The 23,901-nt window shown below is 38.6% G+C and overlaps 1 protein-coding gene across 15 annotated transcripts in view; it reads right to left on the bottom strand.

Annotated features, from left to right (window-relative positions):
* Positions 1-23,901, bottom strand: part of LOC123516063 (kinesin-like protein KIF13B) — a 266,385-nt gene that overhangs the window by 27,197 nt on the left and 215,287 nt on the right. For 10 of the 15 annotated variants that reach the window (XR_006678075.1, XM_045275087.1, XM_045275088.1 and 7 more), the window contains exons 4-28: positions 19,577-19,734; positions 17,830-17,943; positions 15,223-15,372; positions 14,351-14,448; positions 13,869-13,989; positions 12,913-13,116; positions 12,365-12,497; positions 11,963-12,111; positions 11,607-11,768; positions 11,275-11,365; positions 10,832-10,978; positions 10,359-10,533; positions 9,191-9,455; positions 8,101-8,337; positions 7,697-7,825; positions 7,133-7,291; positions 6,709-6,881; positions 6,097-6,301; positions 5,523-5,669; positions 5,159-5,366; positions 4,773-4,967; positions 4,122-4,327; positions 3,859-3,949; positions 3,341-3,483; positions 1,076-1,147 (exon numbers count right to left, since the gene is read on the bottom strand). Coding sequence is in view for 14 of the 15 variants with exons in the window: in XM_045275087.1 (XP_045131022.1) it covers positions 1,076-1,147; positions 3,341-3,483; positions 3,859-3,949; positions 4,122-4,327; positions 4,773-4,967; positions 5,159-5,366; positions 5,523-5,669; positions 6,097-6,301; positions 6,709-6,881; positions 7,133-7,291; positions 7,697-7,825; positions 8,101-8,337; positions 9,191-9,455; positions 10,359-10,533; positions 10,832-10,978; positions 11,275-11,365; positions 11,607-11,768; positions 11,963-12,111; positions 12,365-12,497; positions 12,913-13,116; positions 13,869-13,989; positions 14,351-14,448; positions 15,223-15,372; positions 17,830-17,943; positions 19,577-19,734 (3,932 nt within the window). In the remaining variant the exon portion in view is untranslated. The remainder of the gene's footprint in view (positions 1-1,075; positions 1,148-3,340; positions 3,484-3,858; positions 3,950-4,121; positions 4,328-4,772; positions 4,968-5,158; positions 5,367-5,522; positions 5,670-6,096; positions 6,302-6,708; positions 6,882-7,132; positions 7,292-7,696; positions 7,826-8,100; positions 8,338-9,190; positions 9,456-10,358; positions 10,534-10,831; positions 10,979-11,274; positions 11,366-11,606; positions 11,769-11,962; positions 12,112-12,364; positions 12,498-12,912; positions 13,117-13,868; positions 13,990-14,350; positions 14,449-15,222; positions 15,373-17,829; positions 17,944-19,576; positions 19,735-23,901) is intronic. The other 5 variants (XM_045275097.1, XM_045275099.1, XM_045275101.1 and 2 more) reach the window with 3 other exon arrangements.

The following is a 23,901-nucleotide window of genomic DNA, read 5'->3' as shown; positions in this document are numbered from 1 at the left end:
TGTATGGGACCTCCAAGTGATACTTGCTCAGGAAAAGTTTGGGAATCACTGTCCTAGAGGGAGCAAAGCATTCAAGAGATAAATGGGTAGATATATCAAGCACAAGCTTCTAAACACTTTTGCTAATCACTGTCCTGTTCAAAGGCATAATGAGTTGTTGAGTTGTTCATGGCTGCTCAACAAAACACAACTGTATGCCTGCCGGACACTTTCTTAACGTTGTCATGAAGAAAACTGTCATACATATTATTTAACATTAAGAAACCATAAAGAAGTGGAGACCTCAAACTTAATATCATCCCTTTTCATTACTTCATACGAAACCCAGGCAATATTAAGGCACATATTCCAAGGCCTGTGTTTCAAGACTGGCTGTCTAGTCAATCATGCTGACTGCACCACAAATAACAATACACTGTGGGAGGTAATGGGATTGTCGTATCTTTATACCAATATCACTAATAGTAAAACACAAAATCACACTGTACTGATGAAATATATTCATCATTACTAACTGTAGCATTTATGGAATAAGATTATCGATGCTCAATTGTATGCAGAGGCTCATAATTATAAAGTTTCAACACTTTTAGGAAATATCTATCTAAAGCATTTTTAAAGTAATTTTCAAGTTCTCAATATGTGCTTCATATTTACAGATCATATATACAAGATGTTCATAGTAGATATCAATTAATAAGTGCAAAAGAATGATATCTAATATTTGCATCTGTTTGAAGGTGCAATGAAGTATTAACGAGACCACAGAGGCACACTCCCACAGGGAAGTGTACACAAAGCTATGAGGAGATTGGATAGACTATGTGCGCATATGAAAAAAAAAAAAAAACTAAAACAAACCATTAGACCGCTATGCTTCATAATCAGTAACAGACAATGAAGTAAAACACCAAAATTAAACAAATGGCACGAAACACTTGTAAAAAGTATGATTACATAATGTGCAGCAAAATAATGGCCACAAAAAATAAATGTGCCAAGTCAGGGGCTGGCAGGGAAAATATATATAAAAAAAGAAAACGTAGCACTTTGAGAGAGTGGAAAAAGAACATACTCCCTCTTCCTGCCGTCCCCGGGGAGGTGGTGCAGCCTTAGCTAATCCTGTCTCTCTATCACAACCAACTTCCTGAAATATTGCCACTTTCTTCACTCCAACTACAGTGAAGGTAAAAAAAAATATACTATAAAAGGGGAGATATACATACATATATAACAGTGGGTGAATATGTATGATAGCTATTTAACCCTTAAAAACTATGTACCAATAATACTGTAATCCACACATGCATTCCTTCAATGATACTAAGGTTAGTTTGCCACAACTGTTTTGTTGGTGATGATCTACCAGGGCCGGCAAGTAGCAGTTCCTACAACACTGTCACAATGTTTGATACTGGACAGCATTCCAAATATCTATACTATATATCCACTAATAATAGTTATAACTGATAATAATTTAGATATCCATTTGCTATACAGAAAATTCCATGTTTAACTTATTCCTGTAAATTGTAAATACAATAATGGAAAGATTCAGATGTGGATGAACCACAAATGAACTTGGATAACTCTTGTACTTGCTGTAGTTGTATCTAACATATATGTATAGTCATGACCACAGCTGCAAATCACATTTTTTTTCTTGCATTTTCACAAGAATACTTCTTTTAAAGATATTATCTAAACTTTTGCAATACTGAAAATAGCTAACACCACAAGTCCTTGGATTCAGTTTTCTGGTACTACTAAAATTATTAAGCATTCAGTCTTAAATTTCACAACTGGCAAGAATCATGAATACATTATATATCCAATAGATGTTTTCCCCAAGATTGATAATTATGGGTAAAAGAAATTCAAGTGACCCTGCCAAGGAACGGGGAATGCTTCTTGTCAGAAATATAACTAGTAAGATTTCTTTTGTGTATAAAAAAAATATATATTATAATTTTAAAAACATGGAAGATATCACAACAAAGGAAACAATGCTTATTTCTACACAAACCTAAGAAACCTTGTGCTTCCCTGACAATACCTTCTTGCTGCAATTGATTCACCAGCAGGTGATTCACTTGTGGCAATGAAAGCAAGTGTTTTATGATAGAATACCTCTAATTTAAAACTCAGCAAAATTTGTAGATACAAAGGAAAATATGGTAAATCAAATTCTAATAAGTCTGCATTATTTGTAGACTAAAACAGAATATTATGAGAAATGAGCCTTGTTGAATCATTGTAGTGATATAACTTACCTATTAAGGATGAAGTGTCTTTCTATAATATGCAAACATACTAAACAAAAGATTACTTGAGGCATTAGTCTTAAGTCTTAATATAAAAAAAATATATATATATTCCAAACATAGTAAAATGGGCTTCTAAAATGGTGTAAGCAAAACTTATCTCCAAGCTACAAACACCACTATCATTGACCTTGGCACAGTCTTAGTCTTAATATAACAAATAAACACCTATGCCAATCTGTATGGCCATGTAAGACAATGCAGTCTGATGTATCACTGTACTTTCAACCCATGGCAATGCTTGCAAGTACAAAATAATGTCACAGACATACATGAAGAGCATCTTCACAAAACACAGATTTATAAAAGCAACATACAAATTAATGCAAAAATGCTTCCATGGAAATATGTGATCAACTGTATGTCAAATTAAGACATCAAATAAACTTGAATATTATTTTAATTAGGTATTCAAGATGATTAATTCCAATTCCAGAGTATATATAGGTGCATATTTATCCAATATTTAGTTACCATATCTCAGAACTAAAGATATTTAGACATACTGATGACTTTCCATGCTTGTTAAGTTAACCCACAAGAGACAAATCACAAACACTAAATGCAACTTATCATGTAATTCTGTGGCATTTCTTTCTTAAAGTTTCTCCTGAATCACACCTATATGGTAATACCATGCATTGGCATCAGGTTGAAATCAGATATAAATAAAGCTTACATCTTACAGTCTACAATAAATATGTTTTCCCAATCTCATTCAGATGTGTTGCCTTCACCTACTGTACTGCAATGTGCTACTTTTACCAAACTAGCAAAAATTATACACATATATGGGATGATGATATGTTAATGCTGATCAGAGTACAATGAAACTGAGGCTGGAGTGCCTTGTTAAGTAAAAGGTTGCTAGGATGAACAAGATACAATTTCATATATTCTGATTCATTAAACCTAAGCAAAAATAAATTTATCATCACTGTATTTTTAATTGTTTTAATTACATGTTTATGTGAAAGAAGATATGATGCTACAGCTGCTGGACAAACAGTACTTACATGAGAAAAGTTAGGGACGGATGCAGTCTTCCTCATGAGGGGACGGCCAGCAGACTGAAGCAACTCTTTAACAGCAACATTCTGACGTAATCTATCAAGCATCAAGATGGACTCTACTGATGTAACTCCTTTGGTATATTTTTCTGTGAAGGTAAGGTGAAAATCAATTAACTTAATCCCTTAAATTAAATGGAACACATTAGAAACTCTAAGTGAATATAGATAACAACCACAGAATTATTAAGCACTTAAGGAACACAACAGTCCCCAACAAAAAGAATTGTGGTGGATTTGCTATGAATGCAACACTAGATAGTTACACTGATAGCAGTTATATCTTGGTTATAAGTTCACTTCAGTCATAAAGATATCCTACATACACCTATTTCTATATTAAAAACTCTCCAATTTCAGCTTCATATAAATTCCTACTGAATTACTAATACATAAAGTAATTCTCTGAGAATTTATTGGTAAACATGGAGTTAGAAAGTTTCAGCCATAAAAGCAATACTCACCTATATATGTTTCTCCATCTTCTGCATGAGAATCATCAGCATTCGCTGCCATTTGAGCAAGGGACTCTCGTTCTTCCAACTCCTCACTTGCCTGTAAAGCAGGAACAGTATGTACAGTACTTTCTACAGATGAGTAGATATCTCTTTACATTTCTCTTTTTCAGTTGCAAGCAAATGGGCAGAAATTACTTCTTACATTTTTTTTTCCTATACAATACTACAATTCTACAAAACTCCACCTCACAACAAAACAACACACTTACCTTAGGAATATTTGACACTACTTCATACATAATTCCTGTTTCATATAAAGTGTTCACTGAGCCAATTATTGATTTTACAAATTTGCTTGTTAGTGACTGTTTTTTATATATATTGACAGCAAGTCGTTTCCTCAGGACAAGATCCATTGCTGCTGGATGAGACAATCTGACCACAGCTTTCACAATGAGGTAGACTCTCTCATCACCTGGAACAAAATGGAGATCATAATTTCTATAATCATATTTTTTCATTTGAAGTAAAGATGTAGTTAAGAGGATCCAAAAAAGAGAAACTCAGCAAACAGTAGTATGAAAAAGCATTAATGTGGAATTACTATCATTGTGACTAGTTAATCTTAGCACCACAATTTGGAACTCAGCATTTAGATTTACTATCATTCCAAACAAAATACTTTCTCTCCTTTTATTAGTCTCTTTTTATTATCAAGTCAATTTTTATATTTCATATCTGTGACATATGCTGGGCAAGCTGTCAGCATATGCCACAACCTGACTTGTGTAAATGTGTAACAAATACTTTATTCAGTACAGTTATGATGACAAAGAGAACACATCTGTCTACTAATCTCATCATAACTCACACACTTTTGCTTTGCCACACTAAATATAACATCAACTCTGTGTTCATACTTGGAGTGAGTCTGTTGAGGTACATGTTGTCGTGGATGGAGGAGTCCCAAGAAGCCACTGCACAAACATCCTTCTCATAGCACTTTACAATGGGCAACTGGAAGAACTTATTGCAGTTTTCCTTAGGTATTATTGCATTATTTCCAGCCAAGGTGAAGCTGTCACCACTGTATCCTTGTGTCGAAAAATCATCAGCTGAAAATAAGCAAGATGCAGGTTCTCTGAATCTGCTAATTAGAAATTACTTACTTTTAAGATTGTGAGCAGTAATTCTTATGGTGCGTGGGGCATGTGGTATGCACATAAGGTAAGGTGACATCATTCAACTCAATGAGATACCATAATCTAACTGTGACACTCAGCAGAGATAAGAAAGGACCTCTCACCATTGAGATCCAAGAATAGAACTGGAACATGAGCTTCCATTCCTGATGGAGGATCCCAGTCAGCTGGTGCTCCAGGAATACTGGACCCAGCAGCAGGTACCAGCACAGCATTCCGCTCCTCCGTAAGGCTGACCCACTGGTCCACCAATGACTGTTCTCGCTCTGTATCACATTCATTCTTGTCTCCTTTGTTTATTATTTTTTGAATCTGTAAATATGGTAAAGATCTTTGTTTAAAAATCCTCAATGTACATGATGGCTCTAAGTGAACTCAACAAATTGCTTCATCAGCAGGGAATGCCACAGATCTTTTAAGGATCAGCAATCAAAGTATGTACTATCTTACACTGTCTTTTGTCCTAACCTGTTGGTCTAGATACATCCTTCTCCTTTTGAGTGCCTCACTCCACCTCTCCCGCAGGACATTGAGATCTTCTTCAGTGTAAGAATCCAGCTGCCTCTGACATCTCAAACGTCCACATACTGACCCAATACTGATGTTAGTAATGGCCTGCAAAGGACATATTAAACATAATATTTTCTTAACTGATACACAAGTGATGGCATTTATAATCTGACTTTTGTTATTAATTAAATTTCAGGTAAAAACTGAAATAACAAGGAAAGTTTTATCAATAAAATATTATAACAAATTAACTAAATACCCAGTACCACTAGGAATCCTAATTCACCTTTACTGAATAAAGGAAATTTGTTTCAGTACACAATCCTGAATTCTCTCTTTGATAGTGATGGATGGGAGAAAACCTCACAAAATAGTCATTATTGTTGTGATTTGTACAGCAAACACTTACGCTATCACACAACAATGTAAAAAAAAAAAGTTTCAATTAATTCATGTATCACTAAATCATCACTCTTTAATTTGAATTGATATCCCATTTAAGCTCACACTCTTAGAATAAACTAACACTTACTTCACAAATGAGGGGCAAGGTTCCTGAATTTGACACAGGCTTCACTCTGCATACAATCCTCCTCTGCTGTCCTTGTCTCAGCTGGTACACCCCTCCTGTCATCACATCCTTCTGGGGAGACACCTCAACTGACACATAGTCCCCACATTCTCCCAGCTCTTGGATCTCCACCCACATTTCTATCTTGCGGGTCAACTCACTCCATCTGGGGGGAAACCAAAGGAAAATCAAATAATGACAAGTTTTAAAAAAGCTTATAAACAAATCTAAATTAATTAAATCTCTTTATATGCTAGCTTCTAATTTATCATTCTATAAACTACTGAAATACAAGACATTCTTTTTTTATAATCACACTTTATGAGTATCACTTAATTAATACTGACAATGCAACCAACATGCTATCATATCCTTCACCTACAACCACTGACCTACCATTCATATCTGCAAGAAATAACTTCTGGCATCACATGTCTTTGTTACAAACTCTGATTACAAGTATGGTTATAATTTTTTGAGTAACACCTTCCTATTATGCTTCATTTTACTTTCGTGGTTACTGTTCTTCTTTTTATATTATGTACTGTAAAACCTTCATTATATCTCACTTACCTGTCAACTAACGACCTTGCTTTTGCCAACTGCTGGTCTACTTCCCAACCTGTTCGAGCTACACCAAACCCAGCTGATCGGTGCCCCCAAACCTCAATGGAGAGTGCGCCATCAGCACAGTGCTCAAGAAAATCTTCAGTAATAAGCACTGTGTAGTCTTTTGTATGTTCAAACTGGAGAGAGGAAAAATTTTAATTATGCATTATCTCTTCATATATCTTGTATTATCTATCTTTCAAGGTGTGGTGTTGATCTCTTGTAGCAATCACATACACAACACACAAACAAGAAGACAAGACCTTTACTTTAGCCTTGCTTAAGTATTACTGAGGTTTCATATGATAACTTATTTACATAGTAAGCTCACTAAGGGACTTAAATAGATACATGAAACAAGAACACAGCTCCACTTAAAAACTTGTACCTTAAATGTGATGGAATCTTTTGATGTTGGAGCTGCTGGAAATTCATTATTGACAACTGGAGCAACAACCTCTCCCTCAGTCTGACCCCAGAACTGGTACTGACAGAAAACAAAGTGGGACAAGGAAGGAGGAAGACCAGCTGCTTGCTTGATAGACACCTGTGGACAAAAAAAAAGATGATGATATGAAGTAAAACATGGATATATAGATAAATAAATAAGAAAAACTAAGGCAGGTCAAATAACAGGAAAATTAATATGATTGATGTTCTAAATGATTACTTGAATGTAAGTGATTTGCTTGTAAGAATGAAAGCCGTATGGGAAAAGAAAGAAGGCTCGATGCTAGAATAAAAAGATGACAATTGTGTGTACAATAACTGAGAACAATAAGAAAAACACCATCAGAACCATAAGCTTTCCAAAGATCAAAGTCAGAGAAGGCATAAGAAATATCACTACAAGAAAATGAGATATGAAACAATCAGAAGCTGGAGCTGAAGATGGAACAATCTCAGAATCATCCATTGCTAACAAAGTCATATCACTGCCATGAACACTCACCCTTACAGTCACTGCACTGTTCTGAACTTCATCCTCCTCTCTGCTCTGAGCGGAGTCACTAGAAGAATCAGAAAATGTGTCTGCAAATCTCTCCTGAGGAAATTGACCAGCAGTACGACAGATTTCAACCTGAAATAATTGTAATATATAATCAACTTTTCATTTTAAATGGTATTTAATTACCATTTATTTATTTTCTACTTTCTTTTCTCCAATGGGGCCCAAGGGGCTAAGAGAGTGGTGTGAATGAGTGTGAATGTGAAAGTTGTGTGCCTTGTCTTGGTTACCTCCTTTACTGGTGGTGGGAGGGAAAGCCTTGGTATGTATGTATGTATGTATGTATGTATGTATGTATGTATTTACTTATTCAATTTCATGCAATACAAAATGTTCATCTGTCTCACCTGTAACCTTCCTGCTACTTCCCCTTGCTGTGATATAATTGGTACGTGGTAGTTTAGCCGAACATCATGAAACAAACAGTCCAGGAAGATGTTGGCAACTCCTATCAAGTTGTGATTCTCTTGGCTCTCATAGAAAGGATCTGCTGCTGAACACTCAGCAAGTGGGTTGTTATGTTGCTCATCATACATTTCTCGCATGACAATCAATTTGTGCTCCAGTTTCTCCATGGACCAGACCTGGTAAAGAACACAACACATTTGGAGAAGTATTTCAACATACCAGCCATTAAATTCACATGAATCCACAGTTCTCACTATCAACATGACAACTCTATTCCCAATTCCCACACTATGCCATACAAAACAAATAAACAGGGAAATATAATGAAATGAGCCTCAATCAATCATAGGAATTCACACTTTTTTCATGTAAGCAGGGAGAGACTGGTCAAAGGCAACAAAAATGAAAAAAAAAAGGCCTACTGGATTGCTATTTTCCTTAAAGTTATTAAGAGTTACCCAAAAGTCAGGAATAAATGTCTTGAAACCTCCCTCTTAAAAGAAGTCAAGTCATAGGAAGATGGAACTACATAAGCAGGCAGGGAGTTCCTGAGTTTACCAGAGGAATGATTGAAAATACTGGTTAATGCTTGTATTAGAGAGCTAGACAGAATAGGGGTGAGAGGAAGAGGAAAGCCTTGTGCAGCAAAATATTTTTATGGTTTAGTAAGAAAAAAAATAGAAATTTCACATGACATGGGCTGTACATTCACCTACATATCATGTGAACCTCTAAGACTGCTCTTATCTCTCCTAACATTACATTAAGCCTCAATTTCTGGTGAACCATCCACCCTTGAAAAGGTGTAACATATATGCTGAGCATGTCTACTGATGAAATATTTGGCAAATCAATACCCCGAGGTAAAAGTGTAGCACAAGCCTAGTATGTGCTTCACTGCACAAGTTAATTCACAAATGTTCATCAGACATCTCAACTCCATTTTTTTTTTTTTTTTTTTTTTTTTTTTGTAAATAAAGAAATATATTACATCTACAACAAAAACTTTTAAGTGCAAAAATACTATACCTGATTAGGTTTTCCTTTCCTCTTGACTAGAATGGCTGGCTCACTAACAAATGCAGACCTCTTGCGGTTTGGAGACAAATTCTGTGGGGGAATCTGCAGGGTAACACCAAAGGTTGTCTGTTTTCCCATTTCATCAGCAAAAATGTTGGCTTCCCTCACCAAGGTGTTGGCCTTCATGATGTCCTGCCTGAGCTGGGCCAGACTGCGGCGAAATGTATCCTCTCTGCCAGGGTACAAAATGGAACTGTGCTCGAGCATGTCCTCTCTGTGGTGGAACAAAATCTGTTAATCTCTCATTCCCTTTTACCTTACATAAAATACCCTGGAGGACCATAAAAAAAAAAAGGGGAAAAAGTGAAGCAAACAAAATATGAATAAATACAGTACAAGACAACAATAATAATCATTTACTTAAAAGCTTGTGAACTAGTCAATACAGACTGAAAAATTAAAACATGAAACAATAATGTGTAACAGAACAGCATAATTAACAAAAATCTAAGTTTAAAGCATTCACTGAGATCATCTCCATGGATCTTAATTTCTGCATTTTATTGATTTTTCAAAGTTTGCAGCAACATAAAAGAAACAGTAAATTGGAATAAATCATAAAACTACAAAAACATGTAAGTTATGAAAACAAATTAATAATAAAAGCTAAAGAAATAAAAAAGCATTCAAGATGTGAAACCTAAAATAAATGCTAAAACCTTATTTTGCATGCTAGATAAAGAGGGAGAAAAAAAAGGCCAATTTCAGCATGCATCTGAGTACAAGCCACGTACTGCCTTGAAACTATGCCATTTGTTGAGTGGTTTAAAATTACCTACATGTCACCATGACATCCAGGTTCTAGATGGTTACACCATATATGCACTTGGGTGGTGATATGGGCCCTAATATAGGTATCACAATAAAAAAAATTGCCTGCACCATTAACAGATGGAAGCTGAACAGCACTTCCTATACATATTCTTCAAGTATACCAACAGGTGTAAAAAAAAAACTTGAAACAATATGGATATAATGAACCATACATTGTCAATTTATTTATACTCACCACAGCTCCAGCAAATACATGGCAAAAAAAGAAATTATAAAAATGGATGTTAGTAAGTCTCATTGAATCACTAAGGTAAATGATCACTTCTAACCATGGATAACATACCTCTCCTGGGCCCACCTCTCTATCCTGAGCTGAGAGGTGGGTGTGGACGGGGTCATTTTGGTGCCTCTTAGTGGGTCGAAGGGCATGTAAGGAGCATAGGGAGTTGTTGGAGACAAAATGTTCCTTAACTGCTGGAATTGCTTTTCATATTCTTGTCTCTGCTTTTCAAGGGCCACTGAAATGAATATTGCCTCATCTCAATGTGCAGTTTTTTATTTCAATTATGTCATTATAAATACCAATGAAAAGTACTACAAGACTGATCTCTATGTATTTTTTCTGCATTCAACTGAAACTACGTATATCACAAATAATAATGAAAGTTAGATAAATATTACTGCAAATCTTTTTCAAATTTTAAAGCACTTCATTCTGGTCAAGAAAACAAATATGGGACAAATTCAAATATGCACCAGGTTCACACCCCAGCTTCCTTAATAAGTGTACCAAAGACAAAGTAATTCATAACATACTCTGTTTGTCTTCCTCATGCTGCCGCTCCAGGTTCTGAATGGCTGCCTGGATTGGATCATTACTCAGCTCCTTCAGCATCAGCTCCTCCCGGGCAAAGTTGTAGTCAATGGGCTGTGCAGGTGTCTGTGGTTCTGAGTTGTTGCCTCCTGTAATGCACAACATCAACAATAAGCAAAATATTTGTCACTATTTTTCTTAATGGATTATCACGAGCAATGAGGAAGAAAATTACTATAATGCCTTGATAATAACAGAAAAGTTGTTGTAGTTCTGGACATGGTTAGGAAGACATTTAAAAGGTCCCACTCAGTACTGAACTACTAAACAAATTACATTAGTGATGCATTTTTTCCAAAACTTGATTTTTTTTGTCAAGTTCTCTTAAGACTAAGGAAAGACTGCCATACAATTTTGTTACACACAGTACACAGCAAGTACTCACCAACACTGGTCTTTGGACAGTTGACACGGAAGAAGTAATTGAATCCCCACAATATTCTGTCCCCGTGCCGAAGCTGCACCTTCTCTGTGACCTGCAATAGACATACTGATTACCATCTTTTATATCTGGTTATAACTTAATATTTTAACCATCACATAATTTATACTGGCTTATAAGATTATTTTTTCAATAAAACATATAACTCTCATTTTGTATTGTCAGTTGGCATATATATTAGACAGGATATATACTACATGGATACAATTATACTGAATTCTTAAACTTCATCTGTAAAATTTCAAGAAGTTTTCAGAGGTGGTGAAAGATCTTACCTGTGACCCATTGACACACGTACGAGCATTAGGATAAGGCTCAATAAACAGGTCACCATTCTCGATGCAAAGAACGCTGTGGTGTGTCTCAATGCCCACTCCAGACAGCTGGATGTCATTGGGTTCACTGCCTGCATCAGGACGCCCTACCAGCGTACGTTCCTGAAACACAGTGTGTATTTGCTTCATCATTCAAATAATTCCCAACAAAAAAGAAAATTGACAGACTAGGATTATTACAGATTAGTAAATTATACGATTAACACACTTTTCACATTATCAATTTCTACATAAATGTCAATAAAACATTTTAGGAAAACCTTATCATATATATGTGTAATATATGTCATTATTACCTTGAGATAATAAACAAGCATCTCATTGAGTGATGGATCTGCATTCAAGTTCACCAAATAATATTTATTTTTCTCCACACTAATACCAGATGCCTGCACACTGATGCCCATTTTCTCCAGTGCCTGCTGCCTTTCCTGCTGGACGCGCTCTGCAGAAAAACAAATGTTATTAGTTACAAAGAAAGATTAAATTTAGTTTACACAATACATTTCACTTAGCATGGGATTAATGTTATTCACATGATTATTATATCTTACCATTTATAAGAACTACTATTAATGAAAACAGCTTCAAAAGTAAGCATCTTTGATGAGTGACCAGATCTGTACATACACAACATTTACTTTCTTAGTCAGAAAACACTAATGAAATCTTACAGTTGTCCGTGACAATATTCATACCTGTCTTTTTGAGTTTGTTTTCCCAAGTTTCAGAAAGATTTGTAATAAGCTTTTCACTTTCATGGAGTTTTTCATTGAGGCTTTCCTCTTCCTGTAAGGATGCTGGACCATCTCGTGTCATCTGACGCAAACTCTGAGGGGAAAGAGTTCAGAGTGAGTAAAATACAAATATAATGGAATATAGACAGCTTTGCTTTGTAATTATGTGAAGATACACCAAGGGATCATTCCATTTCACCTTGGCATACGCTTATAGATATCTTATGAATAAACCACATCAAGGTATTGTGTTAAATCACCTTTACCATTCAACTATTTTGTTAATCATCTTCAGCAAAATATATATGAAACTTTCCACAAAGATACTCACTGCCTCACTAGCCATCTTAATGAAACCGTGAAACTGCTAACATTTCACAAACAGCAAAACAGTACTATAATAAAATTTATTATATACACCACAAATGACCATAAAACTTTTCAGAAACAAATAAGCAATAGGTTTCATTCAAGTATACAAATAAACAAGAAATGCTTTAAGAACGCACCAGTAATTGTGTTCTTAAGGTTTCAACCTCTTCACGTAGTTCACGAATGATTTTGGCATTGGGATCTTCATTGACAACAGCGTGGTTAACAATTCTCTTTGCCCGGTCAGCATATCTTAGCGTTGAAAGCGTTTCTTCAAAGTTATCACCAGCTGGAGAGACAGTGGCTACCATGACTGTTCGACTGTTGCCTCCAAGGTTGTCCTGAAAATTTAGAAGGATTCCAAGATCAATACACAAGTCTTCATGCAGATATTTTTTTGTAATGTTCAGCAAAGCTATTAAGATTATCATGTATATTTTACATTACAGATGGCTCCCTACTTGATGATGCAGCCTTCCTACCCTTATTTCTACCAAGAGCAGCGTTTCCCAACCTTTTCCGACCATAGCATCCCCTGTTGTCATGTCTAAAACAGTCCAGCACCCCTAACTAATATCTTGTTATTAGAAGGATAAAAGAAAGTGAAGTGTGTGCATGTCTTCCCAGCACCCCCAGCGGGTGCTAGCACCCCAGGTTGGGAAACACTGACCTAGAGTGACATGTCAACTCGAGATTTTAATAGGTAAATATCACAGGCCAAATTATAACATGTCAATGAAGCCACATCTTTTTCAACTCCACTCCATGTCTGTCTACAATCCCCACTCACTCTCCTTGTTTCTATAATTCCTGATCCTTCTCCCTACCACCTTCATCTAAGCAACCTGCCCCCACCCCCCATTCTCTCTCTCTCTCTCTCTCTCTCTCTAGGAGAGTGGGCAGGTCTGTGTTTGGGTTTGACGTCATCATAGTGGGCACTTTCAACAGGAATCATAACTATCACATTATTTGAGGCAATTTGGAAGTTATCAGATTATATATCAAATCTTAAATCAAATAGCAGAACCATCTCTTCTAAACAAAATATCAATCTGCCTCTTCATATGGTGTCCTCACACATCAAAACCCTTACCTTGAGCAGCCAGGTGAGGACAGAGTCTCGGTAGGGGACAAAGTTGTCACCTTTGCTCCTTGCCTTCCCCACAGCCTGATCAGCCAGCTTGGAGATGACAAGTCCCAAGGTTGTGAGGGATCTGAACAGAAATATTTTTCATTGAATTGTATAAAGTACTGTGGTCTCCGTTAATAGTCTCTAGTTACATTTAGAAGGATGATGTGTCTAATAATAGTCTCCAGTTACACGATGTGTCTAATAAAACACTTAATTGTGAGAAATGCAAATTGAGACAAAGATGAATAACTGCTTCATTATACTAATATATCCTCCAGGAAGTCTTAACATACTGGTTAAAGCAAGCAAAACTAAGCTGTCCATGACAAAGTGAAAAGGTTTGAAGCAATTAATACTGTGGTTTCAACTTAATTTCACACACACACACACACACACACACACACAGTCTGGGATGAGGAGCATGGACTGACAACTTGACTTGCCTGTTGATGTTTGAGCCTTCCTTGAGCCGCTCGCCCACGGCCCCAGTCTTCACTGCCCTCTCTGACCCCGCCAAGTCAACCAGGGACATTTTGGATACCTAAAAACAATTCATAATTCAAAAAATATTAATGCGGTGTCTTTTTTTTATTAATTTATTTATCATTTCTTTCATAAATGTTGCTATACCTCCACAATAAGTGAATGTACACCATCACAATCCGCCATGGCGAGAAAGATCGAGAACTGTATCATGGTGGACAATCAGCCTTCACTTCCAGATGGAGAGCCATTTGATTGGCTGATATTTTTCTCTTAAATTTTCATTGAGGAACTTACTGCGCACGTGCACTTCTACTCAAGATTCCAGAATCACGCTCGAACAAACACTTTTCGAACAGCTGAGATTCGAAACAACTCGGAATAACAATGGCGCTCAGGGATTTTAGTAATTACTCTTACGGCAAAAAAGCAACATAAATATCTCCAAATATACTACTTTGAGATGGAAACCCTGATGTAGAGTTTGTCAGAATTCAGTAAGGTAAGCAAAAACCGTATTCCCAATGTTCTATAGGTTACTGTAGTAATAGTTTACGTTATTACCTTAGGATCGAATCTAGGGACTTTTTCGGAAGTGTCTATGCCTAGGGATGTTTATCGATTCACATTTATAGGCTATATTTATCAGTAAAACCAGTCATTGTATGCGTGACCAAAATTGTCTTCTGAATCATTTTATCCTTTGTTTTACTAGTAAATCAAGCATTTTTCATCGGTCATCTGAAAAGCCCGTATTCCTAAAAATCCCACACTTAATATGGAGAAGAGCTGAGTACTTTACACACAGTGCTAAGCAAAACAACTGACTGACCTTCTCTCCTGACACACCCGACGCCACGTCTGTCACGGTCTGGGTGAGGATGACCGTGAACACCGCGTGGGACCTGGAGGACTCGCTGTTCATGTTGGTGGCCGCCACGGTACGCGCCTTGTTGCCCTCCTCGATGAGCTGCTCGATCTCCTGCAGGGGAAGAATGTCAGGTGGAGTTAAGATGTACGTGTGAAGTAAATAAAGATTTGATGTAGAGTTAAAAAGTAGAGAAAAACGAGTCTCAAATACGGTGAGGAAAATGATGATTATCCACGAAAGATTAGTGATCCTGAAAACTTATTCTGTTCATTCTATAAACGTATCCTAAAGTCACTCCAAAAAGTCTACATCTGAAAGCTCTCCAATGTGAAAAATCAGAACGGCTTTATTACGCTACAGCTTGAAAATTGATATTCAGTGTTCCTAGATACAACTAGGCTATATTAATATGTAGGCTACTTACTATCTAGGTAAGATAATATTGAATTTCTCAAGTCTTGTCTGTTTGTCAATCTTGTTAGCCAATCATTTGATTAACCACAAAAAAAAAAAAAAAAAAAAATCAAAGCACTTCATGAACAAAAATATTCTGAAACTCGTGGTGTTTAGCTTAGAAATGCCCCGTGCCATTCTGAACGTTAGGAGGCTGTACATGGCATTCAGGGGAGTTCATGTAGCAGATACAAGTTTAACGTGGCAGTTAGGCGGGGCACAGTGTATAATGCTTACGATGAGGACGGGAGTACGTGCCATTTAGGAGGCGATATGTTGGCTGGTAAAACAGTAAAACACATTCTTATCTTCGTTTCTGTAAACACATTTTGCTCTCCAACTTCCATAACGTCAGCTACACGCGATGACAAAAGTAAAGCTGCAAACACCCGCTGGGATGTGGGGAGTGCGGAGGTTTGCCTTGGTTGGCTGTGAATCGTTTGTCAGATTCAAACCATTCCACGATTGTTTCATTACTTCACTCATGGAAAATATCACACCCCTAGTAGCAGTGCAGCTAACGCGATTGTCGTCATTACGTAGGCATTCGGTTCTGATAGACACCAAGGATAGGACAAATATCCCCAGTAGTCTATGATGGGATCCTCACAGACAACAAACAAGGCAGCGAGGAAGGGCTGGCGAATCATTACCGCTTTAGGTAATTTGTCCCCTCGTGTCATTCTTTAAAGCAAACTACATACCGATTTCTTTTCCTCTTTCCGCTATCTAAATTGCTTTATGAAGTTACTTAACTCATGCTCCAAGCTTTTTATTTGTTTCCCTCTCTATGTCCGGAAAATTATCAAGTTATTAAAAAAACGCTTACAATGCCAGACAACCGGCAGTCAGCCAATTTACATTTCTGTTTGATACCCTTTCAGAAATGATCAAAGCTACGGTTCTAAACGAAGCCTGAGAGCAACAAAATTAAGTCATGATGCTATATACTTTAAAGCAACCTCATCATTTCAAAATGTCGGCAGCAATCCTCTTTCACCGACTAATAACCTATTTACTTAATTAAAAAGATTACTTAAACGAATTCTTTGTAGTTAGAAATGCTTCCTGCCTTGCTGACGTTCGCGCAATTGCGTCACGTAATAAGCAGCGGCCACCACAACGCCACGGTAGGTCCAGATGTCTGAGGAAAGTACGGCAGATGATCACAACAACAGTCCCCTGCCGCGTACATTCCCAACAATTAGTGTGGCCGCACTCCTCCACTCGTGACGCTTTGTCCATCACGGCACGAACGTGTGGGATTCCGGAGTGAAAGTTGTGTGCACACGGCGTAAATACACACACACACACACACACACACACACACACACACACACACACACACACACAGAGCGCTGGCTTCACAAGCCAGAGGACCGGGGTTCGATTCCCCGACTGGGTGGAGATATTTGGGTGTGTCTCCTTTCACGTGTAGCCCCTGTTCACCTAGCAGTGAGTGGGTACGGGACGTAAATCGAGGAGTTGTGACCTTGTTGTCCCGGTGTGTGGTGTGTGCCTGGTCTCAGGCCTATCCGAAGATCGGAAATAATGAGCTCTGAACTCGTTCCGTAGGGTAACGTCTGGCTGTCTCGTCAGAGACTGCAGCAGATCAAACAGTGAAACACACACACACACACACAGAGAGAGAGAGAGAGAGAGAGAGAGAGAGAGAGAGAGAGAGAGAGAGAGAGAGTGTGTGTGTGTGTGTGTGTGTGTGTGTGTGTGTGTGTGTGTGTTCCCAATACACCTTCCACTTGTCTTGTTAATCCTCCTTAAGCAGATCAGATAAGGGATGCGGACAGCGGCAGGTCAGTGTCCCCGAAAAAAACAGATTTATTTGTAGCGAGTACGAGGCGAGTTCGTTCCTACGGTTCCTACCACTCGAACGAATCCCGTCCATCCACCAATACGAAGCAACGAGTGAACCATCGAACCTGTTTCACCGCCAACATACACGAACAATCCATTCAACACTAACTTTTTCTTTTTTTTTCGCCAATAACAATATGGATGCAATCTAAGGGAAAATTGAATGACTGGGTGGAAAAAAAAAAAAAAAAAAAAAAAAGAAGGCGCCTCAGTGTCTAAGGTAAATAAGATGCACCAACTCACTTCGTAGGAGGACACAGCCAGTAGAGAGAGGCCGTCCACGTAGGGTCCCAGAATGTTGTGTTCCCTCACCCGCAGCGTCTGTCGCGAGCCCTTGGGGTCCAACAAGTCATGAACCTGTGGGAAGCAACGCCACCGTGACACATGAGAGAGAGAGAGAGAGAGAGAGAGAGAGAGAGAGAGAGAGAGAGAGCGCCTCCCTCACAAAATGGCTGTGGTCAATGGGATGTGATACAACAAATAATGGTGACACGTAACACAGAACACTAGAACCTAAATATGAATGATTACAAAGACAATAATTCAATACGAATAAAACAAATCTACATGACAGCATTTCAAAATATTGCACAATTTTTCTCAAATCTATGACCGAAGAAGATAAATATATACCAACTATTAAACGATGAAAGAAAAGAAAAAAAAATGAGGCTGAAAAATATTTGTAGACATACTTTGACTATAGTTCATAATGTGCAACCGAAGAACCAGCAGATTCATACAAGCACACAAAGAACCAGCAGATTCAAACAAGCACACACAGAACCAGCAGATTCATACAAGCACACACAGAACCAGCAGATTCATACAAGCACACAAAGAACCAGCAGATTCATACAAGCACACAAAGAACCAGCAGATTCATACAAGCACACAAAGAACCAGCAGATTCATACAAGCACCCACAGAACCAGCAGATTCATACAAGCACCCGAAGAACCAGCAGATTCATACAAGCACCCAAAGAACCAGCAGATTCATACAAGCACCCAAAGAACCAGCAGATTCATACAAGCACCCGAAGAACCAGCAGATTCATACAAGCACCCGAAGAACCAGCAGATTCATACAAGCACCCACAGAACCAGCAGATTCATACAAGCACCAGAAGAACCAGCAGATTCATACAAGCACCCGAAGAACCAGCAGATTCATACAAGCACACAAAGAACCAGCAGATTCATACAAGCACCCACAGAACCAGCAGATTCATACAAGCACCCAAAGAACCAGCAGATTCATACAAGCACACAAAGAACCAGCAGATTCATACAAGCACCCACAGAACCACCAGATTCATACAAGCACCCACAGAACCAGCAGATTCATACAAGCATACAAAGAACCAGTTAATTCATACAAGCACACAAGGAACCAGCAGATTCATACAAGCACCCAAAGAACCAGCAGATTCATACAAGCACCCACAGAACCAGCAGATTCATACAAGCACCCAAAGAACCAGCAGATTCATACAAGCACCCACAGAACCAACAGATTCATACAAGCACCCGAAGAACCAGCAGATTCATACAAGCACACAAAGAACCAGTTAATTCATACAAGCACACAAAGAACCAGTTAATTCATACAAGCACACAAAGAACCAGCAGATTTATACAAGTAACTAAGTACTGACCAAAGTCATTTACCTATTCACTTACCAACTAACGAGATAAATAAATGCATAAAACAAACATACACACACAGACAAATAAATAAACAAGAAAAATAATACAACACATAACAGTAAGAAGGAAAAAAAAAATATCAATGAATCAGTCACTCAGAGGAAAAAAAAAAAAGAGTGAGCGGGGAATATGAAAATAAAAACAGTAAGAAAATCAAATTCATTAATCACTAAATCCGTCACTCAGAAGGAAAAAAAAAAAAAAAAAAAAGGGAAGGAAAAAAAGTTAACATACAAGAGGTGAGCGGGACAAGAGAGCATTGAGTCCCGTACACCGACCTTCTCATTGTAGATCTCCATGTAGGACACCTCCACCTTATGGCTGACGGAGTGCGGCGAGGTGTTGGCTGCTATCCTCTCGAACAAGGTGTCACAGAGCCGCGGGATGAGGCCTTTCTGGTCCGCCGCGCCCATCATGGTGTACGACTTGCCCGAGCCTGTAGAGTAGTAGTAGTAGTAGTAGTAGTAGTAGTAGTAGTAGTAAAGACAGAGATAGTAGTAGTAGTAGTAGTAGTAGTAGTAGTAGTAGTAGTAGTAGTAGTAGTAGTAGTAGTAGTGACAGAGATAGTAGTAGTAGTAGTAGTAGTAGTAGTAGTAGTAGTAGTAGTAGTAGTAGTAGTAGTAGTAGTAGTAGTAGTAGTAGTAGTAGTAGTAACAGCAACAACGGAAACAAAAAAGCAGTCTCTAACTCTCCACACACACACACACACACACACACACACACACACACACACACACACACACACACACACAAACGCAGACGTAAACAAGTAAAGAGGCACAAGTATAAAGACACATTCACTTGTACTCGGTAGCAAACAATTGGGGGAGAGAGAGAGAGAGAGAGAGAGAGAGAGAGAGAGAGAGAGAGAGAGAGAGAGAGAGAGAGAGAGAGTGTTTACCTTCTTTCTTATCTTCCTTCACATTTCTTCACAAACTCAAGACTACTTACCCAAACATCTTTTTCTCCGTGTGTTTCTAAGAACTACAACTACTGTGTTCCAAATGGGCTTCTCTCTAATCCGCAGAACTCCTCATGTTACTCCTTTAATCCTTCCTCCTCCTACTGCCTCCTTTTCTTATTCCTTCCACGTAAGACCCTTGTTTCTTTTCTGCTTCCTTACATGCAAAACTCGACTTCCTACTGTTGTTCTATATGCTCAAGTTTTATTATTATTATCATTGTTGTTGTTGTTGTTGTTGTTGTTGTTACTTCGTCTCCAGCACATTACAGAAAGGATATTGAAAGATGGACAATGATAAAGTGAAGACAAAGTTATACTGATAAACAAAAGGAATAAGAAAGTATATGATGTTTGCGCGATTACACACACACACACACACACACACACACACACACACACACACACACACACACACACACACACACACACACAAAGTAAATAATTTGTAGGTAAATACATGTGTACGTAATTTACCTCTCTCTCTCTCTCTCTCTCTCTCTCTCTCTCTCTCTCTCTCTCTCTCTCTCTCTCCTCCGATAGCTCTTGTTGGTAGTGTTGATGCTGCTACTGTTGATCTTTTATCACTATAGCTACCGCTCTCGCTCTCGCTCTCTCTCTCTCTCTCTCTCTCTCTCTCTCTCTCTCTCCTACAGGGGGCAAATCGTTTAGGCAACTCTGAAGAACTCATCTCAGACAGAAGAAGAAGAAGAAGAAGAGGAAAGAGCTGTAACATGTGAGAATAAAAACCTAAAGGCGGAGGAGGAGGAGGAGGAGGAGGAGGAGGAGGAGGAGGAGGAGGAGGAGGAGGAGGAGGAGGAGGAGGAGGAGGAGGGAGGCACGGCGTGGAAAGGGAGGGAAAGTGACGGTGTTGGGACAGAGAGAGAGAGAGAGAGAGAGAGAGAGAGAGAGAGAGAGAGAGAGAGAGAGAGAGAGAGAGAGAGAGAGAGAGAGAGAGAGAGAGAGAGAGAGAGAGAGAGAGAGAGAGAGAGAGTTAAAACAGTCACTTCCACGAATGTACGTAAGGGCAACAGAAGGCGTGGGGGAGGGGAGAGAGAGAGGGGGGGAAGAGAGAATGAGATACTAATGAATTTCAACTGTAGTAAAATTAATGTCTTCTTTTTTTTTTTTTTTTTTTTTTTTTTTTTACAAGTACGAGATTATTACACGAGAAAGAAATTGAAATCCTGAAGTGATTAACAAGCTTTCTGAGTTGTTCATTTACGACTGTGTGTGTGTGTGTGTGTGTGTGTGTGTGTGTGTGTGTGTGTGTGTGTGTGTGTGTGTGTGTGTGTGTGTGTGTGTGTTCTCATTCCAGCAGATGACAGACGTTGCTACATATTACCCAACACACACACACACACGTCGAGAGAGAGAGAGAGAGAGAGAGAGAGAGAGAGAGAGAGAGAGAGAGAGAGAGAGAGAGAGAGAGAGAGAGAGAGAGAGAGAGATTATTGTATGTGTGAAGCGGGAGAAAAAAAAAAAAAATCTTGCATCTCGTTTTCTGTGGCTGTGTCTTTTTGAATCCATTGGCAACTTTGGTCCCAGAAGGCGTCACAAGTTTCCCAGCGACGTTTACTCTTGATCAGGGAAAAAAAAAAAATATATATATATAAACCACGATAGAAGTGTTACGGTGACTGATCGCTTTGTTTTCCCTTCTTCCTCGTCCTATTCTCCTCTTCTTCTTCTTCTTCTTCTTTCTATATCATTTTTCCCTTCTTAACCTCATTCACTTCCTTCCTTCGTCTTCGTCATCACTTATTTTCCATCTTCCCCTCTTCTTTCTCTTGTTCCCTGAGGTGAATATTCGTTTTTGTTCCTTATTCCTTGTTCTATTCTCCTCTTCTTCCTCTTTCTGTGTAATTTTTCCATTCTTCACTTCATTCATTTCCTTCCTTCGTCTTCATTATCATTTATTTTAATTTTCCTCCTCTTCCTCTTCCTTTTCTTTTGTTCCTTATTCCTCGTCTTATTCTCCTCTTCCTGTTTCTATATATAATTTTTCACTTCTTCATTCATTTCCTTCCTTCGTCTTCATCATAATTTATTTTCCTTCTTCTTCCTTTCCTCTTCCTCTTCTTGCTTTTGGTGAACAATCGCTTTTGTTCCTTATTCCTCGTCCTTTTCTCCTCTTCCTCCTCTTTCGGCATCAGTTTTCCCTCCTTCACTTCATTCATTTCCTTCGTTCGTCTTCATCATCATTCATTTTCCTTCTTCTCTTCTTTTCTCCTCTTACGTGTTTATTTTGTTCTGATGTCCTGTTTCTTTGGTGCTAGTTCTCAGTCTTTGAAGAACCAAAAGATCTGTTGCTGTTTTTTTTTTTTATTTCTCCTTTTTAACTTCCTTGTAATTCTTTTTTCATTGCTTCACTCTTCCTCTACCACTTCGTCTTCTTCCTCCTTCTCTAACAGGTCTGCAAATTTCTTTTTTTTTTCCTTTTTGTTCTTCTGTGTTCCTTCTCCGCTTCGCCATCACCATTTTCTACCTACCTTCCCAACAATCTTCCTCCTCTTCCGGTTCACCATCACTCTTCTCTTCTACATCTTCATCTTCATCTTCCTCCTCTCCTCTTTAGCTTAACCACCATCATATTCTTCTACCCCTTTCTCCTCCTCATCCTTCTTCTCTTATACTTCACCATCAAAACTTTACTTTTATTGCTTCACGATCGCCATATTCTTCCACCTCTTTCTCCTCTGCATCACCATCGCATTTTTCCTCAGTGACCACCACCACCACCACTACCACCACCACCACACTGGTAACTATAACTCTTCACTCCAAATCCCCGCTCAAACACTCAAGCACTCCATTCTCGCAGCGGGCAGCCCTGTGGTACCCCTAGCCAGCGGTGACTCGGAGTCCTCCTCTCTCGACCTCCTGAGTCAGCTGTCACGGTCTCAGGAGGCGATATCGACTCAGAATCTTGGCCAGAATCGCCAGTAATGCCGAGTGGGAGAAGGGAGAGGAGGGGAGAGTAGCGACACTGTAGGGTGCTTGCAGAGGGAGAGAGAGAGAGAGAGAGAGAGAGAGAGAGAGAGAGAGAGAGAGAGAGAGAGAGAGAGAGAGAGAGAGAGAGAGAGAGAGAGAGAATAATAGTCCATACGTGCAGGAGGAGGAGGAGTTGCATAGCGATATGAATTATATACGACGGAGAAGGAAGGATCTTGTACCAGAGAGATGAAAGGAGGAGGAGGAGGAGGAGGAGGAGGCGAATAAGCGGTGATGGGGAAGAGGAATGTGGCAGCGCGTAGGGAACAGAGAAGGGAATAGATGGCAGGAAGCCAGAGAGGGAAGAGAAATGGAGATAGGAAGGGAGGGAAAGAAGAATTGGATTTTTAGCGAACGAGAGCGAGAGAGAGAGAGAGAGAGAGAGAGAGAGAGAGAGAGAGAGAGAGAGAGAGAGAGAGAGAGAGCTAATGAAAGACTTGGAAATGATGACACTAAAGAAATAAGAGAGAATTTAATGCATGAGAAAAATAAAAACATGGACGGAAAAATGAAGGTAAGGAAGATGAAACAGGAGGAGGAGGAGGAGGAGGAGGAGGAGGAGGAGGAGGAGGAGGAGGAGGAAAGAAAGAAAGAAAGAAAGAAAGAAAGAAAGAAAAAGAAAGAAAGAAAGAAAGAAAGAAAGAAAGA

Source organism: Portunus trituberculatus, chromosome 40 (genome assembly GCF_017591435.1).
Source record: "Portunus trituberculatus isolate SZX2019 chromosome 40, ASM1759143v1, whole genome shotgun sequence".
Classification (NCBI taxonomy): domain Eukaryota; kingdom Metazoa; phylum Arthropoda; class Malacostraca; order Decapoda; family Portunidae; genus Portunus; species Portunus trituberculatus.
This window is presented reverse-complemented; position numbering and strand designations above follow the sequence as displayed.